This window comes from Onthophagus taurus, chromosome 3 (genome assembly GCF_036711975.1).
Source record: "Onthophagus taurus isolate NC chromosome 3, IU_Otau_3.0, whole genome shotgun sequence".
Classification (NCBI taxonomy): domain Eukaryota; kingdom Metazoa; phylum Arthropoda; class Insecta; order Coleoptera; family Scarabaeidae; genus Onthophagus; species Onthophagus taurus.
The window spans coordinates 20,682,718-20,705,143 of NC_091968.1; the positions used below are offsets into that span (position 1 = coordinate 20,682,718).

At 33.5% G+C, this 22,426-nt stretch overlaps 2 protein-coding genes across 2 annotated transcripts; one reads left to right on the forward strand and one right to left on the reverse strand.

The window, feature by feature from the left end:
* Window positions 1-342: 342 nt before the first annotated feature.
* LOC111413888 (zinc finger C4H2 domain-containing protein) lies at window positions 343-6,728 on the reverse strand. The gene is made up of 5 exons (XM_023045023.2): window positions 6,595-6,728; window positions 6,373-6,544; window positions 1,008-1,186; window positions 696-956; window positions 343-636 (listed from the first exon to the last, which is right to left on the reverse strand). Exons 1-5 carry the CDS (start codon window positions 6,648-6,650, stop codon window positions 504-506), a joined length of 801 nt encoding a protein of 266 aa, XP_022900791.1. The 5' UTR covers window positions 6,651-6,728; the 3' UTR covers window positions 343-503.
* A 379-nt stretch (window positions 6,729-7,107) lies between these two features.
* On the forward strand, window positions 7,108-17,819 carry LOC111413848 (sialomucin core protein 24-like). Its single transcript, XM_023044970.2, has 3 exons — window positions 7,108-7,273; window positions 7,324-7,398; window positions 17,196-17,819. Exons 1-3 carry the CDS (start codon window positions 7,216-7,218, stop codon window positions 17,516-17,518), a joined length of 456 nt encoding a protein of 151 aa, XP_022900738.1. The 5' UTR covers window positions 7,108-7,215; the 3' UTR covers window positions 17,519-17,819.
* The last annotated feature ends 4,607 nt before the right edge of the window (window positions 17,820-22,426 follow it).

Here is a 22,426-nt window from a genome sequence, read left to right on the forward strand (position 1 = left end):
TTATTTTTGGTAAGCATATTTGATGCTTCTCTGTACATTTGTTCCAAATTAAGATTCAGTTCTACTTAAACTTTAAGTTAATATTGGTGGGGGAAGATTAATGTCTAAATTTCACAATTTGTTAATAAAGATGTCTATTTTTCAACACACACAAAGTCGTTTTAAAAAATCTTTTGGATTTTGAGAAATAAATTAAATATTAAACAATTTTTGGGGTCATCAACACAAAAACACTTCTTAAGCCATAAAGAGTATCAAAATTTCATCAATACTCAATAAAACTAAGGTATTTTTTGAACACTTTTTATTTGATACACCAAAACTGTTTTGCTTATAAACCACATAAAGTACACCTAATCAAGACACATTACAAGACAATATAATATTATACTCAAGAAATTAAAAAGAATCAAAAACCCAACATAAACACAATCTCAAACTTCACATTGAACCTAAAATTTGATTAATTTTTTCTTAATCATAATAATTACTTAATAATTGAATTAATGATCTTTCTTCTTGGGTTTCTTTGGATTCCTCGACCTACTTTTAGCCTTACAAAGAGGACAAATTGGAGCGTTTCGATGAATCTGTTGATGACAACTCAAACAAGATTTCATCGGCGGCGGTTGTTGCCTAAAAAGATAAAAACCCAAACATAAATTCAATTTACAAGCTTAAATCAAATAAAGCACCTCATAGTCATAAAATCCGACCTGAACGATGGAGTAGGAGGGCCACCATGCGAACCAGTTGCCAAAGGGCTCGGTCTTGATTGTTCCGATTTATTAGAAACTAACCGCAACGGATTCGGCGGGGCTAAAAAACTCGGTGGTAACGGCGGAGCTAACGAAGATAAAGAAGTTTCCGTAGCCGGTAAAGGTCTTGTCCAATCAGTTCCTTTCGGAAAAGTTGAAGTCGACGATTTCGTTGAAGCAAAAAGTTGGCTGTAGCGCCTAAAATTCAATTAAAATCAAATTTAATCAATTAAATTTAACAAAATTTACTCCGGAGTTATATTAGTCCCATCTTCCTCATGTAACTCGGGCAAACGTTCTAATCCGAGACATTCGCGTCTCAAACGATCGATTTCAAGCTTTAACGGAAGATACTCTTCGTGTAATCGAGCCGATGTTGAAATAGAACGAGTTCGGCCTTCCTCAGCTTGTTTAATTACCCCCTCCATCTAAATAAATCACATTAAAATCGGTGTAGTCTAAGAATCATCATGTCGCTTAAAAACTGCTTGCAAAGAGGAAATGTTATTTTAAAAAGTTACCTACTACTTCTAAAATGCTAGATACTGCGGAAAAAGACTACAACTTACTTGGAAAAGACTAGATACTGTTTTCAAAATAATACCTATTGCTTTCAGGATGCTGCACACTGCTGTTAAAGGTTTTGACCTACTTGGACTGCTTCCAAGACTACTTATTACTTTCAAAGACTTTAATAATTGTTTGGAAAAGAGATATGTTTTCCAAAAAGCTACCTACTGCTTCCAGAATGTTAGATATTGCTGGAAAAGACTACTAACTGCCTAGAAAGAAGAGATATGCTTCCCAAAAAGCTACCTAATGCTTTCAGAATGCTGAACACTACTGAAAAAGACTAATAACTACTTGAAAACGAGAGATGCTCTCCAAAAAAGTACCTACTACTTAAAAAAAAGCTAGATACTGGTGGAAAAGATTACAATCTGCTTGGAAAAGAATAGATAGTGCTAACAAACAACTACAAACTGATTGGAAAGACGAGATACTGCTGGGAGAAACTATTATCTGCTTGGAAAGACAAGATACTGTTTCCAAAAAACCATTAACTACCTTCAGAATGCTAAATATTGTTGGAAAGACTACTAATTGCTTGGAGAAAGCTAGATATTGTAATAAAATATGCGTTATTGTACTTAATATTATATTCTGTCTATTATTATCAGTTTTCTTGTTCTTCCTTTTATTATTTGATTAATATTTTATGATGTAAAATAATTTTGCTGCCATATACCAGATCTTAATTCAACTTGGCACTTTATGAAGCACTTAAAAAGATGTAATAAAATATGCAATTGTTCTGCCATATAACTTACGCCTTTAGCGAAAATAAGATGTACATGTTAAGTCTGAATGCTTGTAGAAGAGAAAATGGGCGGCATTTTGAACAACTTCCAAATATTAATTAAATTAATACCTAGTTGTTGAGCAACGTTTAGTAATTGTTTATAGTTTGTTGCTGCATTTCCTTCAAATAATTTAGTAATTAAAAAGGGGATTTATTGTTCTGCCATTTAATTGTATTTTTATCACGTTTTGATTATTTATCCTATTAAAGTTTTTTTTAATTATATTTTAATATAATATTACTGATTTACAAATGACAGATAAAGGAAAAACAAAAAAAAGGACAGAATATATTACATTCTCTCACTTTTTTAAGTACAATAATGACATTTTATTACACATTTTTCTTTAAATTCTCAATATTAGGAAAAGTACTAAAGTTAGATATATGACATTCTTATCATTAATTAAAGGTAACTTGATGGGCAATTCAACCAGCACACAATATACAGGCTGTTCCATTTAAAAAGTTTATGAAAAAGCCATTTGAAAAACATCAAAAGTAACTAAGCTTTATAAACACCCTGTGTAGCGTATCTAATATCTTTGGATACTATCATTTATTTACTGGCTTTGACTATTATCTGACATAGTTTCAAGGCAAAATTGGATAAAGTGTCGTTTTTACATCGTTTTTAAAAAGATCCTGCATTTTGGAAAAAAAATTGAATATCTCAGCAACTATGAACGCTATAAGTTAGTAACATATACGGTTGTATAAACAAATTTAATTCTATTCATAATATGATAAAATATACAGAGTGTTCCATTAAAAAAAATTTACATACTTTCCGTTACGTCTAAATGGAACATCCTGTATAAGTGAAAATAATTTTAGGTAATAAAAAGTGGTGAGTCAAATAACTTTTGTATAAAACATTTTTTCTTTCTAAAACGGTTTAGCAACTATCGTCCGCCGGGATACTAATAATTCACCCTGTATATTGCAGCCAAAACACTACTAAGTGCTTGGAGATTACTATACTACTGGCTGAAGACTATTTACTGAAACTATTCTTCTGTTGAGTGATATCTTTCTGTGTCCCTTCCATTATAGATTTAAAAGTTGCTGCTACAACACTCGATTCTTTGTCATCCAGATGCCACATATCTTTTTAGAGGGGGGTAGGGCCTTTAAACGTTACTTTCGGATCCATCTAATTTACTGATTTATTTCAGAATTTTGTGCAGAAATTCCACTTTGAGTTAAGTTAAATAACATTCAAACCAGTGCAAATTTCTCAAATGTTGGGTTGGGCATGGAGCAGAGGGTGGGTTGTAAACTCCAGGTTAGGTCTGAAAACGCACGTCTAAAAACGATATTTTTTAGTTCTAGGTCTAGTGTTAATTCTAGTTTTACACCAGCACTGTTACTATGTAGAACTAACAATATACCTAGAACTAGAATGATTTGGGTTTAGCCGCACGTCTCTAAAGACGGCTAAACCCGAATGATTCTAGTTCTAGGTATAGTGTCAGTTCTAGTCTTACACTTGCAAGAAATACGTTACAAGAACATGATGAAACTTTAAGAAAGGTGATTCAAAGGGCAAGAGAAAAAGACGTAAAATTCATTAAAGAAAAAGACCAATTTAGAAAAAGTTGTGTAAAATACATGGGACATATTTTCAGTGCATAGGGAATGAGACTAGACAGTGAAAAAGTGAACGCTATAAATGATTTAAAACCACTTAATTCTATAAAAGAGTAGCAAAAGCTGTTAGGTTTAATCAATTATCTAAGAAAATTTATTCCCAGATTAGTAGAAATAGCTAGTTCATTATGTTAATTACTTAAAATACCAATTATTGCATATACATGATAAGGCATTACAAAAAATTAAAGCTGAGATTAATAAAAACACTACTTTAATGAACTTTGATGACAAGAAATATATTGTTATTTAAACAGATGCATCTCAAAACGGTTGTTGCTTGATGCAGGATGACAAGCCGGTGGCTTGTGCATCTAGAGTTGAAAGATATATAAGAATGAGCGAATCGAGAAAAATCGAATTTAGACATGAAACAATGAAGGATGATATTTTAAAGGAAGTGATCAGAAATTATTACCATGGGTGGAATAAAAGTTATGATGGTGAAGTGAAAGTATATTTTCAAATATAGAATATAGAGTGGTCGTACCTAAATCATTAAGACAGGAAATGTTAAAAATTCTACATGAAGGACATTTTGGTACAAACAGATCGACTGCGAGAGCTCGTAAAGTCTTATTTTGACCTGGTATGGCTAGTGACATTAAACAAATTATTGAAATCCCAAACTTGCCTTTTCAAAAGATTGGATCTGACATACTTCATATGGTAATAAGTCGTATTTAGTTATGGTTGATTATCTAACAAAGTGTTTAGAAATTATACCTCTCAATTCAAAACAAAGTTCGGTGTGTTTGCAACCGAACTTTGTGTTTGCAACTCATGGTGTGTCGGATAACATGCCCTACTCGTCCTTTGAATATAGGAAATTCGGAAAAGAACATGATTTTGAATTTAAAACCAGCAACACGAAATACCCAAGATCGAATAGTTTGGAACCCCTACCGATGAAAACACGCAAATATTTCTTGCAATTTCCTATTTGACAGGGAGAAAATTCTACAACTATATTCAGCTTATGGGAAATTTCCTGCTCGTTCCAACGGTGTGTGACACACCGTGATCACACGTTTGCATAATCCTTTTTTCTAACTGAGAAGTACCTAAACGAATTTTTGCCGCGGCTAAACCACGCTTGGGTCAATAACTCTCTTATCTGATGGGGAGAAAACTCTAGAACTATATTCATCTTATGGGAAATTTTCTGCTCTTTTCAACGGGAAATAATACATCTCAATCACACGTTTGCACAATCGTTTTTCAGCCCAGCAACAAGCTTTTTCCTTGTATTTCCGTCTACTTTTCGGGCCAATATTTTTGTTATCTAGAATGATAGCGAAAAACTAAGAACACGGTTGGAAAGTTTGGTCTTTTCTATATCTTAAACCGTGTTTTCGTCTGCCGATATGTTGATAATAAGAGCAGAAAAAAATAAGAAACGACACACTACATTTAAATCACCTCAAAATTGCCCCACTTTAAGGCCTTGTGTAGCCGTTATCAGAAGGAAATTCAACAAATGGTTTACATATTTCGAGTTTTCGTCTGTCAATATATGCCGGCGTCTGTAAAAAAAAAACGCTCCTGAAGAAGAGCCTACAGTTAAAGCAGCAAACTTTACCTTGTATAACCATCTAATTTTGCACAAGGCCGTGAAGATTGGTAATTTTGAGGTAATTTGAATGCAGTGCAACGTTTGTTATTTATTTTTTGCTTTCATTATCAACATATCGGTTTAAGATAGAGAAAAGACCAAGCTTTCCAACCGAGTGCTTAATTTTTCGCTATCTTTCTAGATAACGAAGATATGGGCCCGAGAAATAGGTGGAAATATGAGGAAAAAAATTTGTTGCTGAGCGGTTTGTTGCTATCGTCTCGCTGGTGTCGCTCTGTTGATAAAATTTTTCTTTTTCTCGTGGTACTCTCAAGAGTCGAAAGCCCTTCTTACAACTATTTTTGCAACTCCAAATACAACAAGACGGCATTATTACACGCGCACTTTTTGTAAATAAGTGGTGACAAGCTGTCAAACTGCCATTTTGACTCGAATATACAGGCTTCATGAACGCTGTACTTTGATAATCTAGGGTCTTTAGTTATGCGTAAACATGAAAGTCCAAGTTCATACTTAATAAACACAGGACTGAATGTACTAAGAAGAAATAGTCAAGACTTGAGAAAATCAGTAACTGACAGACAGCTACCTACAAATATAGAAGAGAGTATGATTTCTCTTTCTCTTCCAAAAAACATTAATTCTAATAATAATAATAAGTTAGGTGATAATGTAGAAAATGCTATTGTACCTACAATTACAAATGATAGAGGAGGTGTCATAAAGATGTAGGATAAGTTGCATAAAAGCAACTTGTGTGTGTACTCAATGTAAAAGAATTGTAGAGTTAATAGTCAATAAAGATACAATATAATCATAATTGTGTGACTCACTAAATTAATAACAAAAATAACATTACTGTTAAGGTTATCAAATTGATTTTGCACCTGGCTATAAAATAAACAATTATAGGTGTTGACCTAACCTACAAATATAAATATCGTCGATTTTTAAGCCACATGATGATTCTTGAATTTTTCCTTAAAATATTTTAATACAACTAAAATTAATCTCAATCTTACCGCATTTATATCAGCATGAATTTGTCTTAATTCTTCGACGTGAGACATTTTCTCCTGCAACAAAAGCTCCATTTCTTGTTTGTATTCCGCTAGGCATTTCTCCTCCTGATCTTGACTCTCAATCTCTAAGATTAACTTAGCTTTTAACTTCTCAAGTTGAATCGTTTTAGTTCTAAAATAACAAGAATAAGATCGATTTTATGACTGAAATGTGGGTTATACCTGATCTCTTTTATGGCTTCTAATTTCGCGTAAACGGCTCTTTCGTGGTCCGTCATTGTTCTTCGATTTATGTAAATGTAAAAAGCTTTTCGGTTTAGGGTTTGTTAAGGTTGTCAAAATAAACAACAAACTGTCATATGTCAGAATTCCAAATTTGAGGTTAGATCTTGATGATATTGGGCTATTAATCGGTAGATGGCGGTTTTAATTATTTATTTAATAAGTTTTAAAATCGATAAATAATTAAATTCTTTCTAAAAATTAAGTTTTTTTTATAAAATTATTTAATTCAATTCGATTAATTGTATATTTTAGTTTCAATTTTAATTTGATAAAAAAAATTTGTTTAAGAATCTTATTTATTTTTAAAATAACTTTTTTAAATTATTAATAATTTACATAACACTCGATTTTTAGTACAAAAAAAAAGCAATTTACACCTTTAAATTGGTTTTAATAACGTTAATTAAATTCGATTGACGTTGGTGAGTTTAGCGGTCACAGGTTGGCACTACGTAAGTAACTACGCATTTCGAGAATAAGAAGGGTTAATTTCCTCCGATCTGTCAAATCTTCACCAGGATTCTCGTTTTCTCGAATATTTCACCGATTTCACCCAAAATGAGGGCTGTGCTTTTGATTATTGGCATCGTTTTGATCTCAATTGGATCTATTAAAGGTAATAGAATCATATTTTTTAAAATTAGAGTTAATATCACCTTTTTATAGGAGAACCAGTGGGTATGGAGATCAACAACAGCACCGATTTTCCTACCCCCGAGGCTGTCTCTACATTAGAACCAGGTAAGATATTTGGGATTAATTTACATAGGGAAAAGTATTCAAATTTGGGGTTGATCCTTAAAATCAAATGATTACAACAATTCTGTGTGGATTTCCCTATTTAATTAATTCAGTTTTTAGAACTTTATCTTTGCTATGTATAAAATTCGCTTGTGCATTGATAACAATCATAATTTGTGTGCATTGTTGGAATAATATCCACACAATTATGTGCATTTAGCAAGAAATGAGTGAAATGTATTTGAATAAAAATGTTGTAATATTTTGTGCTTCTTTTTCTGTGCATTTAGAATATTTTTTTTATAAATCCATTATGGATTGTTTGGTTTAATGAATTTGATGAATCATTATGCCTTTTTGATAACCTTATTTTTCTTATAATTATCTTTGTTTGTTGAAAAAGATTTTATAACACTACATCCTTTGTTTCATTTGCAATTTTATCATTGTACTGATTAATTTTAATCTTCATATCATATTCGAGGTTAAATTACATTTATTTTTTGGGTAAATAAAAAATGATTTATGCTGCTTTTAGAGTGAGAATGTTGAGTGTTTATGTGTGAGTTGAAATGTAAAAAATGTTGGTGATAAGAAGTGCATTCATTATTTAGCGCTTATTTATTGTTACATATTTATAACAATTTATAGTAGTTGTTTTATGTACTACTAACTAATAAGGCACTGAATTGAATATTTAAAATATTTATGTTAACAAGCATGTAGTATTTATTACAGATTAAATTATATTGTTATGTTATCAATTAATTTTACATTGTTTGTTGAAGTTTTTAAGGACGTTTTAAATCTTACAAATAAAGTATAAAAGGTTGAACTCTGCTGTTCAAAACTTGAACAGTGTAACTCAATGTAATATAATATATATACAGGCGGATTTTTTCTTTCCACAAGATATGAGGTAGGGAAAGGTATCAATAAATGAATACCATTTACCACATATTTGGATATAAGACCAGCATTTTTTTATTTTGCCAGAGGTTTTCATATTCACCACTGTCGAATTTTTGTTTACTTCATCATATCTAATTTCTAACAGTTCTTCTTGGCAAATTGTATCAGTCTCTTCAATTTTAAAATATCTATATCCTCTGGAGTTACATCATCTTTTATACATGATTAATGATGAAATTGTCTCTTCAATAGATTATGACGAAGTAGTTGAAGCTTGTCAATCAGTAATGGCACAATACTTTGGCAACCTAAGAGTTTTATTAGCTCCTTGAAGTTGCAAATTGATATCGTTAAATCTCTCGAAAATATCTGCCAAGTAAAACGCATCGTTCTTTACTGCTTTTAATTGTTGACACATATTGGTCTCATCATTACTTTCAAAAAATTGTATGACACTATCATATAGTGCTACAAATCTAGCCATACATGTACCATTTGACAGCCACCGAATTTCTGTGTGTAAAAGTAACTTAATGAAATCTTCATTATTATCGTCGCAAAGCTGCAGAAACATTCTATCGTTCTCTGCATTGGATTTGATCTTGTTCATCACTCTAATTACACTAGTTTACAACTTTTAATTAATTTTTTCCTCGAAGACTGCGATATTTTTTTATAACGTAGAATGTTGTGCTGATTCTGAAACTGTCTTCAGTATTTCTCCATCAGGTCCAGTTTTTGAGATATACCCAAAAATGTGGAAAATCTTAAATTAAAAAACTTAGTAACGGTTCATGTTCAATATATTTTTTATTTTGCATAGTGTGCTCCTGTAGCTATATGGACATGAAAGTAGAGATCCAGACGAATATTTTGAGGTATTGATGGCATAAATCGGACTCTCCGTTATTTTGCTACAGCCTAAAACAACTCAACAAAATCAAACTTTTTGGCATTTTTCCCATTTTTTTAACATTTAATCGTACCGTAACGAAAAAGAATTATACAGGGTGATTCATAAGTAATGGGCCAAATTGTAAATGTACGTTCAGGAGGCCAAAATAATAATATTTTCATTAACAATAATGGGTCTTAGTCTGCTCCTTACTGAGATACAGGATGTTAAAGCGAAAAAAATAAAATAGATTTTTGTTAATAGATCAGCTACTTTTCTACATAATGACTCATAGTTGACTTATAGTTTTTGTAAGGGTAAACAATAATGTGTGAGAGGATTTGAGTTAACTCGTAGATGTCGCCACATGCGCCATATGAATTATGAAACGTCAATGAGCTTTTACGTTTAATGAATAGTTTAAAACATTTTATTGTTAAGTAAACTGATTCATTCTTGTCCTAACATAAATCAAAATGCCGAGACATAATCACTTTTCAAACGAAGAAATGAGAGACATGTTATGCGTTTACGCACAAGAACGTTTTTCTGGGCAAGCAGCATCCAGAAAATATCGTGAAATGTACCCTTACAGAAGGCAGCCAAACCGGAAGATATTTCAAAATATTTATAATCGATTGGGTGAAACAGGTTCATTTCGTCCAAAATATCATACAGGACGTCCTAAGATTATCACTCCGCAGCAAGAAGATGAAATTTTGGTAAGAATTGCGCAAAATTCTGAAATAAGCACTCGTCGATTGTCTGCAGCAACTGGAATAAGCCAACCATCCGTGACTAGAATTTTACACAAGGAAAATTTATATCCCTATCATTTTATACCTGTGCAAAATTTACTTCCAACAGATTATCGAATCAGAGTTCAATTTTGTCAGTGGCTAAAAGGAAAATTGAATAATAATCCAACATTCCTAAATAACATTCTTTTCACGGATGAAGCAACCTTTACCAGACGCGGAGTTTTTAATTGGCGAAATAGTCATGCCTGGGAAACCGAAAACCCTCGTTTAAAAAAAGATAGACATTTCCAGCACGAGTTTAAAATAAATGTGTGGTGCAGTTGAATTACCTCCTAATTTAAATGGAGAGTCATATTTAATTTTTTTAAATAATGACTTAGTCGACCTCTTGGGAGATCTTCCATTACAACTAAGAAGAAATATGTGGTTCATGCAAGACGGTGCTCCTCCACATTTTTCACGTGCTGTGCGCGACCATCTGAATGAAACATTCCCTCACCGTTGGATTGGACGTGGTAGTGAATTTCAGTGGCCACCATGTGTGGGGTTACATGAAATCAATGGTCTATGCTGAACCTACTATAAATACACGAGACGAGTTATGGAATAGAATTCAAGATGCAGCCAATTCAATACGAAATAATCCTGCTACATTTTTTAAAGTCAGACAATCCTTAACCAAACGGTTAAATGCGTGTATAAATGCTGGTGGTGGTCATGTTGAAAACCTTTTGCAGTAGCTCATAATTAAGCTTAAATTTAATTTAACTTCGCACAACATTAACATGTAGGTTTTGATAACAGTTGTCGTAAGTGGTCTTAGTTCAAGTCTGTTCTAATGTTGTATTTCGTTTTATTAACTGGCGTACAATAAATTGTTTTATTACGTAATTTTTTTATGGTTTCAGTTTAATATTGTTATCAATTATCAATTACGGTTAGGTAAATGTCAACATTCCATGCCATGCTTGTGTCTTAACAGATTAATGCTACGTCGACCACCGTGAAATGTAGTGTAGTGAATTAGTAAAATTCAAATATCTCGAAAATCGTTAATATTTTCAAGATCAAAGAAGTATAGCTTTTTTCTACAGAAATGATGGGGCTATCCAAATTAAACAAGTATGTTGTAAAATAATGAGCGATAAAAAATTTGTAGCTGATTTCATCTAATTCATATGGCGCATGTGGCGACATCTACGAGTTAACTCAAATCCTTTCACACATTATTGTTTACCCTTACAAAAACTATAAGTCAACTATGAGTCATTATGTAGAAAAGTAGCTGATCTATTAACAAAAATCTATTTTATTTTTTTCGCTTTAACATCCTGTATCTCAGTAAGGAGCAGACTAAGACCCATTATTGTTAATGAAAATATTATTATTTTGGCCTCCTGAACGTACATTTACAATTTGGCCCATTACTTATGAATCACCCTGTATATGAACAAAAAAGTTTGCTATTCTATCCTGTAGAACAGTTAATTCTTTAAATTTCGAAGCATTGGACACCATGATCGAATGTATTTTACCGGAGATATCGTTAATTTACGACAATCGTGCAAAATTTTTTGCCATTTTCACTGTATTATTGAAACATTATTACGAACAATTTTTTTTAATAAAGAGGTGTTTTAACTCTTCCAGGTACTAAGTATAAACATTAAATTCACTGAAATCAATATTATTTTACCTGTTCTAAATGTTGAACATTAAGCATATCAAATAATTAAAATTTACTGTCACTTTTACTCTTATATCTTTTTTTTACTCTTTTACTGGCGTTGGCAGAGTTTCACTATGCGCAGGGTTTTTGGCTGATCTTACAAACGATACCAAACTTTTCTTTCTATATTACAGAACTTTTATGGAATTAAATTTTATGTTTAAATAGCGACCCACGATAGCGACCTACCATTGGTGGTGTTCCATCAGTAGCACATGCAATAATATTATTCAAAGGAATATTATTTTTTGTAAAGTATGGTCTTACAGTATTAAATATAGATAATCCTTTTGTATCTGCGATGAGATTTATTGCGAATAGCATTTCTTTCTGTTCTCATCAAAATAGCGTACATATGCCATCAATAAAGCATGGTTATTCGCAATGCTAGATTCATCTAACTGCATTGAAAATGAAGAGTTTTGGGGAATAGTTATAAGTTTGTTTTCAACATTAACTGCCATTTCATCAATTCGTCACTTTACTGTGCTATCGCTTAGAGGCAACGTTTCTAAAAAATGAATTATATCCTGATGCATTACTGTTGAAATAAATTCTTTTATAGAGGGTATTATTAGAGTTCCTCCAACATTATAGCGTTTACCACTTTTTGCAATTAATTATTAAGTGGCAATTAATCCATCTTCGTTTATTGCGTCTTGCTTCTTAAATGATGCAACGATAGTTGAATGATTTTGAATTTTTATATATTTCCTGAAAATATTCAACGGATTTGTCCTTGTCATTTGGATGCTTTGTAGAAAGATGTTCTCGCAAACGACTTTGCTTCATTGCCTCATTGGATAATGTTTTATCGCACATTGGATGTTCTTTATTTGCAACAGATTCTATGAAACCCATCTTCAGATACTCTGACAAATAGCCACGTACGTATTTCTTTAAGCACGTGCTTGCTCTTAGCAATCTAACTACGTACTAACTTTAATTTCGACGTAACTGTCCTAAAGTATCGGAAGGGGTGCTTATTTATATATGTATTCGCGTTCTTGATCCGCTTAGTTCTCCTTCACCCAGAAATATATCTATAAACCACTCTATTGCCTAGCATACTTTGTAGACGAAGATCTCATAGCGAAAGTCTTTCGTGTAATACTAGCTAGGCTGCCTCTGCTTTTAGTAATACCTTGGTTCTAAAAGGAAACCTATACATGTTGTGTAATACATGAGCCACTATCTCGGCTAATAATGACATATTGGTTCTCAGAAGAAATTATTAAATAATTAAATTTCTTGCTTTATAATGCTTGAGCCACTGCCTCGGCAGCAACGCTACCTCGGCTTATAATAATAATTTGGTTCTAAAACTTTGTAAAATCTGAGCCACTGCAATTAACTAGATTCTTCCTTATTATGAAACAACTTACTAAGACAGCTTGCGCAGGCATGGGTTATAGAGTACTAGCGTTGGTTGCGTCTCAGACGTATGTGATTTCAGCTTAACTTGAATTGATAAAGTATGATTGTACTCCATTCCTTTCACTCAACGCAGTTCGTGGTAGCGACTTTCAATGTGTTTTCTAATATTGATGTGGTATTAATAGTAAATAATGGCACAATAAGTACTTTGGTAATCTATAATAGTTTTATTAGCTCCTTGAAGCTGCAAATTGATATTGTTAAATCTCTTGAAAATATCTGTCAAGTAAAACGTATCATTCTTTACTGCTATTCATTGTTGACACATATTGGTTTCATCATTAAGATAGGTTCTTCCTTATTATGAAACACCTTACTAAGACAGCATGTGCAGGCATGAGTTATAGAGTACTGGCGTTGGTTGCGCCTCGGATTTATGTGATCTCAGCTTAACTTGGATTGATAAATTATGATTGTACTTCATTCGTTTCAGTCAACGCAGCACGTGGTAGCGATTTTCAATGTGTTTTCCAATATTGATATGGTATCAGTAGTAGTGCCTCGATCGCAGCGACCTTGGGTTAAATAGTCAAAAGAACACGGCCGATTTGTTGTGATTTGTGTTTTAATCTTGCACCGATATGGAATTAGCCAAAAAAGATACACTTTCCGTTCAAACTTAGGCCGAGGTCGGATATATATGGCATGATTACTTATTTAAAATTCTCAAATTGTTGCTTAATTTCTTGAACAATAAATTTCTCTTCCTCCTAGAATCAATAAATAATATTGATTATCTTCTGAAGTTTGCTAAGCAAATCTCTAAGAAAAGAACAAAGTTACAACATCGCAAAGTTAGGCTCTCGGACTTTTGTGACAATCTGTAATAGTTACACCACTGCTCAGGTTTAAACAAGACGCTAGGAAACTTGATCATCTGAAACTGTCTAATTCATAAATTATATATCATAAGTTTTAGCTAAATGTTTTCTCTTTTTATTGATACTTCTGCACCATGCATAATGTTGTTATACTTTTATAAAAGCTTTGATGAATCGGCGTATGTAATCCATTAAGGTAAGCAAGAAACTTGGTAGTTTTAATGTTTATTGATGTTGCCAAACTTGCGATTTTGTCATCATCCAACTATAAAACTGTATATCAATGTTTGGTCTACTTTTGTATTCAATTAATTAGCGAAAAAGAGTAAAAATCGTCTTTATTCATATTAAACACAATGAAATTGGCCGATGTGTCTCTTATTACAGTCTCCCAATGTGTTGCGACCTTTTTGGAAGACGGTCTGACAAAAACTGCAACTTTGTTGATGATGATGGTCTACATTGAAGTACTCGGCCAGCTGTGTATACCGATCTTATCTTCTTATTTCTCTATATCTACCATTCAGTATGCTCCAGTGTTATTCCTGCTCTCCTCCTTTGTATTTAATTTATTTTCAATATTTCTCAAAAATCTTGTAGTTACCTCTCTGTTCCAAACTTTCCTCATATTTTATCGTTCTTCTCCTTGCTTTCGCTCTCAATTTCTCCAACTTCAATTGCTGCTTTCGATACGTCTTCTGAAGCCAACCCAACCCAGTTTCATATCTGGAACAGTTATCTTCTAACTGTTCCATTGATATAAGCCCTAACCCATCAGCTTCGTATTCCGTCCTTGTGAAAGTTTATTTATATTTTTTATAGATCTCATTATTCTGTCAACTCTGTTTCATCAAGTTGTTAGCCTTCATCATTATCAAATTATCTGCATACATCAACAAAGAATATCTTCTGGAGATATCACTACTTCCCCCATCTTCTTTTTGGTTCTTCTTCAAGTTTCCTACTTCTTGTCTATAACTTGCTTATATATTTCTCAAAACTACATAATCTTTCCTTCATTTCCCTTCTCAGCTTTTTTTTTTACAATTCTTGCGCATGTACGGGGTCCAGCAGTGAATGTTCACGGATTTTAAACGTGTGGTTTCGACAAGAGGTTTCAAATGCTAATCGAGACCATAAGAGTTCTTTTTGAATGGAGTCTCCAGCCATCAGCTCTTCGTTATGTTTAGGTTTTAGGGATGTCCGATTTACTGTTGGAGGTCTTGAATTTTCACCTGCACAAAATTGCTGTGTTGCTATCAAAATTTCGAAAGATTAGTTTTTGCCGGAACAGTGTTAGGGATGATGAATAAAAATCCCGGAATGATTGTGTTGAGCTAAGACGAAGCTCACTTCCACATTAACGGTTCCGTTAACAAACAAAACTTCAATTTTTATCACTCACAGTGGTTTCATCAATAATTTTTTCATAGCCCAAAGATAACCGTCAGGTCTTATGTGTAAGTAGGGTATCGCAGCTAAGAGGATCTAACGGAGCTAACGTGATCGTTAACTTTCAGAGTCATCTTGAACCAAACAGCTTCAATGGAGTCATCTTCATCATTTTTCCTACTCCATAACTTGTACATCCGCAACATTATTCCTCTTATCTCTTTTTTGCCGATTTCCAATTCCATGAAGATTTTTTGCAATGTTCCATTGATTTCCACTTTTTTCTCTTTTTGTTCTCTCTCTTTCATCACTCTCTCCTTGATCTCTATGTACTTACATATCCTTATTAAACATCCTGGCTTCTCTGTTTTAGAGTTCCGAAGTTTTACCTTTTCTTCACCACGTCATCTGGCTTTTTGTTCCCTTTTTGCTTTTTCGTATCCACGATTTTGCCACTTTGTTGCTTTATAACTTTGTGTACCTTTGACCTTTCACTCTTTTTTGAACATTGCTCTCTCTCATTACCTCAATTAGTATTTTTGCCTACTCCGTTTATTTTGTTTTCTTTGGTATCTAGCTCCAATTTTAAACCTTTTTGCTATCTCACACGTCTTTTGGCCAACTTAATTTTTTTCTTCCATATTTCCGTGTAATATCTGCCACTATTTCCAGTCACCATTCCACTCTTTTTTTCATTCTTCTTCTCGTTTATATCATTTCCAGTTTTCATCATCTTCGTGGGCTTCCATTCAAAATTTCTTTTGTACCCTATTATTCGGCTTATTGGTAATTCCATTTGTATCTCTTTGGAATTATTCCTTTAATTTTCCTTGCTCCTTCCGAACTGTGTATGCCCCAATCAAACTAATCGGTTCTGAATTACTTCTGTAATTTTTTGAAATCCTCTGCATCTTCTGTCACACCTCGTAAATTCATCTCTATCATTTTTTCTTGTTTAAATCGTATAAAGACCACTTTTAGGAACACTGTATAGTTGAAGTTGACGATTTCTCTTTGTCAAAGTCACCTCAAAGTCTCATGGTGCTCCAACGATATCTTTTATACTCAATTCTCTTTTCCTCATCTCCTCCTTAAAAGTTGCCTAAGATCCTTCTAGTTTGTGTTCTGTTACCACATTTTTAATTTGTTTCTGGCAGCTCTTGGGTTTATTTCTGTCCTTTCTTGCTGCATCTGTGTTACTAAATTCTGTGCTGTCTTTAGCTTGCTTGTATTTTTCTCTTTACTATACATTCCCATTTTGGACCTTTCTGTCTTTCTAATATCTTCTAATCTTCGGAATATTTTTAGGGTTTTTTGTTACACAACCACAAGCTCACACAGCTTCTTTAATATTACTGACTTCTTTACTCCGTCGTGCTTCCTAATTTTGACTCATCCTTCCTCTTTGCTGTAAAATCCTTTTTCGAACTTTATGGTATTTCCGATTTGTTTTTTTTTCTTGCAACTACAAGTTATTTCAAGACTGGAAACTACAGCTACTTCAAAGTATAAAGTTTATGTCTAAGCAATTTATTTTCTTTCTGGTGTTTTTCTAGCACCCTCAATGTTATGACTTCTCCACACTCTTTAACATCTTACTCCAGTAACTATTTCTTCCTATTTTCCCAGAATTTTATTTCCTCTGTTCTTCTCCAACCATCTACGTCAATTTTTTTTCTGCCTATCCCTAAGCTCAAAGTATATTTGAAAATTCTTCTCAAAAAATGCTTGTCATCATGCTAATTGTTGCGTGTTGGTGTTGGATTACCAATTATTTGGATGTTTATATTTTAGTTTTTTTAACCATTAATAATTAAAAGAACATTAATATAAACGATCTATTCTTGCAGCGGAAGGTAACGACACAACCACAACAGAATTACCTACAACTACAACACCTACAACAACTACAACACCTGCAACAACTACAACATCTACCACAACTACACCATCAACGACTATATCGCCAACACCACCACCACCGCCACCATCAACAACTGGAAAAACAACAACGGAATCCCCTCACACGACCGTTCAACCACCGAAAGAACGGCACTTTGATGGTGCTAGTTTCTTTGGTGGGATTATTTTGGCAGTTGGTTTGATGGCTATTGGTTTGGTGGTTTTGAAATTTTATAAGGCAAGGGCCGAAAGAAATTATCACACGTTGTAATGCGAGTTTTAGATTTTTCTTTCTGTTTTAAAAGGGAGAAAATAAAAAAAATTACTTTTTGATATAAGGATCGTTTTTTAAATGGGTTTCTTTTTTTATTTGTGATATTTCTAATGAATAACGGTAAAACTTTATGATAAAGATCTTTATTGTACAAGTTTATAAACGGTTCTGAGTGTGCACAAGTTTTTGAATTAATTTAACATCGAAATTGAACGAAAAGATGAATGCAGTTGATCTGAATCAAAATAATAATAATGACAATTTAAGTTTATCTTATTATCTTAGTTTTTTTTTTCTTTTTATTGATGTGCTGTGAAGTGTTTAGTTTGTTTCTTTTTTCTTGTTTTCTTTTATTCGAAAAAGACGTAACAATTTTCTGTCCATTGATAAGTGCTCTTAGTAGGTAGATTAAAAAAAAATAAAAATAAAACTGCTACTGTATTAGAAATGATTAAAATAAATATATACACGTTAAAAAAATAAAAAATAGCATAGTTTCAAAAAAAAGGTTATCAGTGGAATTATAAAGGAGAAAATAATTATTAAATTTAGATTTATTAGGGGTTAATAACTAAATGATAACAAATTAAATTTTATATTTGATGAAAAAATGTTTCTAGAAATATAACGAAATAACTTTCATGTTTAAAATTAGTTTATAAATTTAGTTTTTGTTTTTTGTTCGTTGGTTGGTTTATTAAAAATTAAAATCTCTTTTGGTGATCTGATTTTTGCAATGCTTTTTCTTAAATATTATATTTATAAAAATAAAAACTATAAAAAAAATATATTTAGAAATTAAATACTCTTATAAAGTTATAAACGTCCTTCTGTACTTCTATGTCTATTCTAGCACCTATTGTATAACTTACTTACCATTAGATTACTCTGTATATTCAAATAAAAAACGTTAATAAATAATTTATTTTCAATATTATTTTTATTAGCCACCAATCCAAGTTTTACTCTTTATGTTAAGAATGAAATTTAAATTAAGTAATTAATTGTATAAATATGGCTTGAAAAACATTCAAGATAAACTAGACGATACATAACTTTCTTCTGCGCATGTTTGTCTGCGCAGAAGAGCGTTGTGTACATGCGTACTAAAATGTTAACCTTTAAGAAATGGGTTATGCACATCTACGGAGCATGAAATCGATCAAAGAGTATAGTCACCTGGTTGATCATGATGATATTTTCATCGGTGGATGTAGCGCCCTTCAGCTTCCGTCCAGGAGCTGTTCGTAGATGTTGAGGTGTGCAGACTGGCTACTCCATTACAGTCACTCCATGCTGCGCGGACCAGTTGGTGGAGTTCCTGAAACGATGTTTCAGGTTGTTGTCTTGTTGGAACACCCAAGTTAACTCTGGAATGCCATGTACACGTAGCGGTCCATCCCCACACCATAACCAGTGTTGTTAAACACCCCGGTATTTATTTTCAAGTGTAAATTTCCTAGATATATACCCGGGGCTATTTACCCAAGATGGGTATTTAGAGATATTTATAAAATTTAATTTAAATTGAGTTGATGGCAGTTTTGCAAGCACTTCAAGAATGCAGAGGCGATTATCGATATACCAAACTTATTTATAACATCTACAAGAATGCTACAATGAAGGTAAAATTGCATGAAATTACTGAAGAGAGAAGAAGTAGTAAAGTACGGATTGTGAGTAAAACAAGGCGATACACTGTTGAAACCAAATTGTTCATCACAGTCCTCAGAGTGCACTTAAACAACTGGATTGGACCCAAAAAGATATAAACATTGATTGCAAATTCTTAAGTAATTTGCGCTACGCGGACGATTACGATTGGAGAGATTAAACTAATGCTGAACGACATAAAGGAGGTGTGTGCAAGAGTCGGGCTAAATATCAACGAGGAGAAATCAAAATTTATGATAAATCTTGTTCCCAGCTATGTATAATAATAATAATAATGATTCACGTAAGTAATACAGTATTATTTAGTCAATAGTAAGTACAAAAATAAATATGTATATAGGTACAATAAGTATAGTAATGACACAAATTAACTTTGTTACTCCACAAATTGATCCTGCATATAATCAGACCATACATAGTAGGCTTTCTTGGCCAGATTTGACTTCACACATTTTTTGAAGTGTCCTCGTTCCATAGTTTTGTTTTCTTCTGGCAACTTGTTGAAAAATTTAACTCCCCAGAAATCAGCATATCTTTTAGTTGCTTCCTATGTAACGGTAATCTCAGTTCATCTTTGCCTTTTGTGTCGTGTGCGAAAGTTTACTTCTATTGTCATAAACATACATCAAGGTGGCCAAAATGTATGCACTTGGTACGGTAAGTATACATTCTGTTTTAAGATTGCATAAAGCTCTCACCGTCTTCTTCTGCAAACCAAAAATTCTTCTTAAGCCAGGTGAATGATCCCAAACAACTATGCCATATGTTGCAACAGCATGAAATTTTGCAAAATAGGCTATTTTGGCCACTTCATGAGTTGCAATTTTGCTGAGACGTGTAATTGTAAAAATTGCTGACGTTAATTTTTTACTTAAGATATCAATATGTGAATTCCATGTTAACTTGGGATCAAGAGATAAACTCAAGAACTTCACCGCGGGTAAGTTTGAGCGTAATTTCATATCAATGACAATTGATTCTGTTTCATCTTCATTTAGTTTCAGGCAGTTGTTCGTGAACCACTCTTTTGACTGAGTTCTGAGTTAAAGCAGCGGAGGACTTTAAAGGTAGTAATTGCTGATCATAATCTTTTATTAATACGGAAGTATCATCTGCGTAAATACACATATCCTCGTATATTACGAATAACAAAGAACCCAGTATTGATCCCTGTGGTACTCCACTTATTAGTTTAAATGTTCCAGACGTATTATTTTCCCAAAAAACATATTGCTGCCTACCCACAAGATATGATCTAAGAAGATTTAGTTCTTGGCCTCTTATATTATAAAAGTATAATTTTCTCAATGTTATATCATGACTCACCGTATCAAACGCTTTACTTAAATAAAGACTGTTGTTCATTCAGGGCGTTTTGTACAAAATCTATAACATCCATTATTGCCGTAATAGTGGACCCACCACTACGATAACCATGCTGTCTGTTGTTTAGAAGATCAAAGCGATCTAGGAACTATGTATATCTTGGCTATGAGGTTCGTGTACCGAAAGATAATCAAACAAGCGAACTAAACAAAAAGATCGCACTCGTATGGACAGCCTACGGCAAACTTAGAGACATCTTCAAGAGAAAAAGTCAAGAAAGGCTCCCAAACTTTAACATTAACGGTAGCCACTGCCAGGAGGGTCCAAGTAACGCAAAGATAGATGGAGAGATCGATCCTGGGTCTAACTCTGAGGGACTACATACGAAATGAAGACCTATGAAGAAGAACTGGCGTAAGTGATGTGGTCAACCTTGTGGCAAAGCTTAAGTAGAACTGACCGGGTCATGTCGCGCGAATTAAGAATGAGCAGTGGACTAAACAGTTGTTAGACGTCAAAAGAATGACCAACAATTGGATTCAGGCAGCACAGAATAGAATCGAATGAAACAGAATAGGGGAGGTGTATGTCTAACAGTGGACGCAGACGGCTGCTTGATGATAATAATCATAATAACTTGATCTAATCTAAATTACGATAGATTCGTCTAATGAAAATACGTCTTTGATTGTTAACAATTCCTCTTCATCTTCCTCTTCATTTTTTTTTGGAATCTGATATATTTTTACTGGTATCACTTTTATACCCACTGTTTGGGCATTTACCCTGGGCTGGGGTAAATACCCGCCCATCACTGACCATACCGCTTCCACCACCGTGCTTCATCGTGGGCAATTGGTATATAGAATCGAAGTGGAAGTCAGACGGGCGGTGTATCCGCGATTTGTCATCAGTTCCAAACATCAGGAACTTACTTTCGTCGCTCCATATGACCTGCTTCCACTGCTGTCGGGTCCAGTTGAATCCTATTCTTAGTCAACACGAACGATGTCTTCACTGATCGTCACCCAACGAGTCTTACAGCTTTAAGCTTTCTCTTGGTCATCGCCACAGATTCACGTTCGCTTTACCGAGCCTGGGATTGCTTTTGCTAAGCCATACGGCGTTCCTGTCCTCGAAGCAAGTGGTAACTCATGGTTTTCGTGGCCGTTACTTCGTCACAAAGCCAGCCTGGTTTGGCACTCCTTAAGAACTCTAGATACAGCAGACTGGGTGATCAAAAACTGCGCTGCTAGCTACGTCTGTATCATCTACGGTCACAGTTCTGCATCGTTTCAGACAAATTACGAGTGTTCTTTCGTCTTCCCATGTTTGTAAGTACAGAAAGATAAATTTGAAAATATTTCAAAAAGAGCAAACATTAAAATATTGTCTCCATATCACCACAAGATATGCTGTTAGGTTACGTAACAGTTTCCAGGAATTTCCCTGGAAACGGGTGTCTTAAATTATGTAACTCCTCCTTCCTTAATGGGAAAATCGCAGCCAAGGTTGGCGAGGTCTTCCTGTTGAACTTTCAGTTCTAGATATTTCTTTGTTTTTTTGGAGTTCTTATTCGTCCTCCTCTTTATTTAAGACTATGTCTTGTTTTTTCGAAGTCCAGCATTCAAATCGCACCATATGGTTGATTATTGGTGTTTTATATAGACAATAGACCCCCCAATCAAACGTGAACATGTTTGTTGAGGTTTTGGATTCGTGTATATCTCAGTTTTTACCAATATGTGATGATTGTAGGTGATTTCAATATTAATGTTTTGGATGGAGACACGCCGTCTTCCAGGCTTTTAGAGGACCTCATATGTGCGTACGGTTTGCTTCAGATTGTGAACTCACCTGCTAGGGTAACTGCCTCTAGTTCTACGCTCATTGATCTTATTTTGG

Bases quoted from the DNA above. Each gene is read 5' to 3' on its own strand.
- LOC111413888 (XM_023045023.2), bottom strand. From the start codon at position 6,650: ATGACGGACCACGAAAGAGCCGTTTACGCGAAATTAGAAGCCATAAAA. The intron at 6,545-6,594 runs GTATAACCCACA...TTGTTATTTTAG, and splicing joins GAAGCCATAAAAGAGATCAG to AACTAAAACGATTCAACTTG. The intron at 1,187-6,372 runs GTAAGATTGAGA...TGATTTATTTAG, and splicing joins TTCATGCTGATATAAATGCG to ATGGAGGGGGTAATTAAACA.
- LOC111413848 (XM_023044970.2), top strand. From the start codon at position 7,216: ATGAGGGCTGTGCTTTTGATTATTGGCATCGTTTTGATCTCAATTGGA. The intron at 7,274-7,323 runs GTAATAGAATCA...ACCTTTTTATAG, and splicing joins CTCAATTGGATCTATTAAAG to GAGAACCAGTGGGTATGGAG. The intron at 7,399-17,195 runs GTAAGATATTTG...CTATTCTTGCAG, and splicing joins TGTCTCTACATTAGAACCAG to CGGAAGGTAACGACACAACC.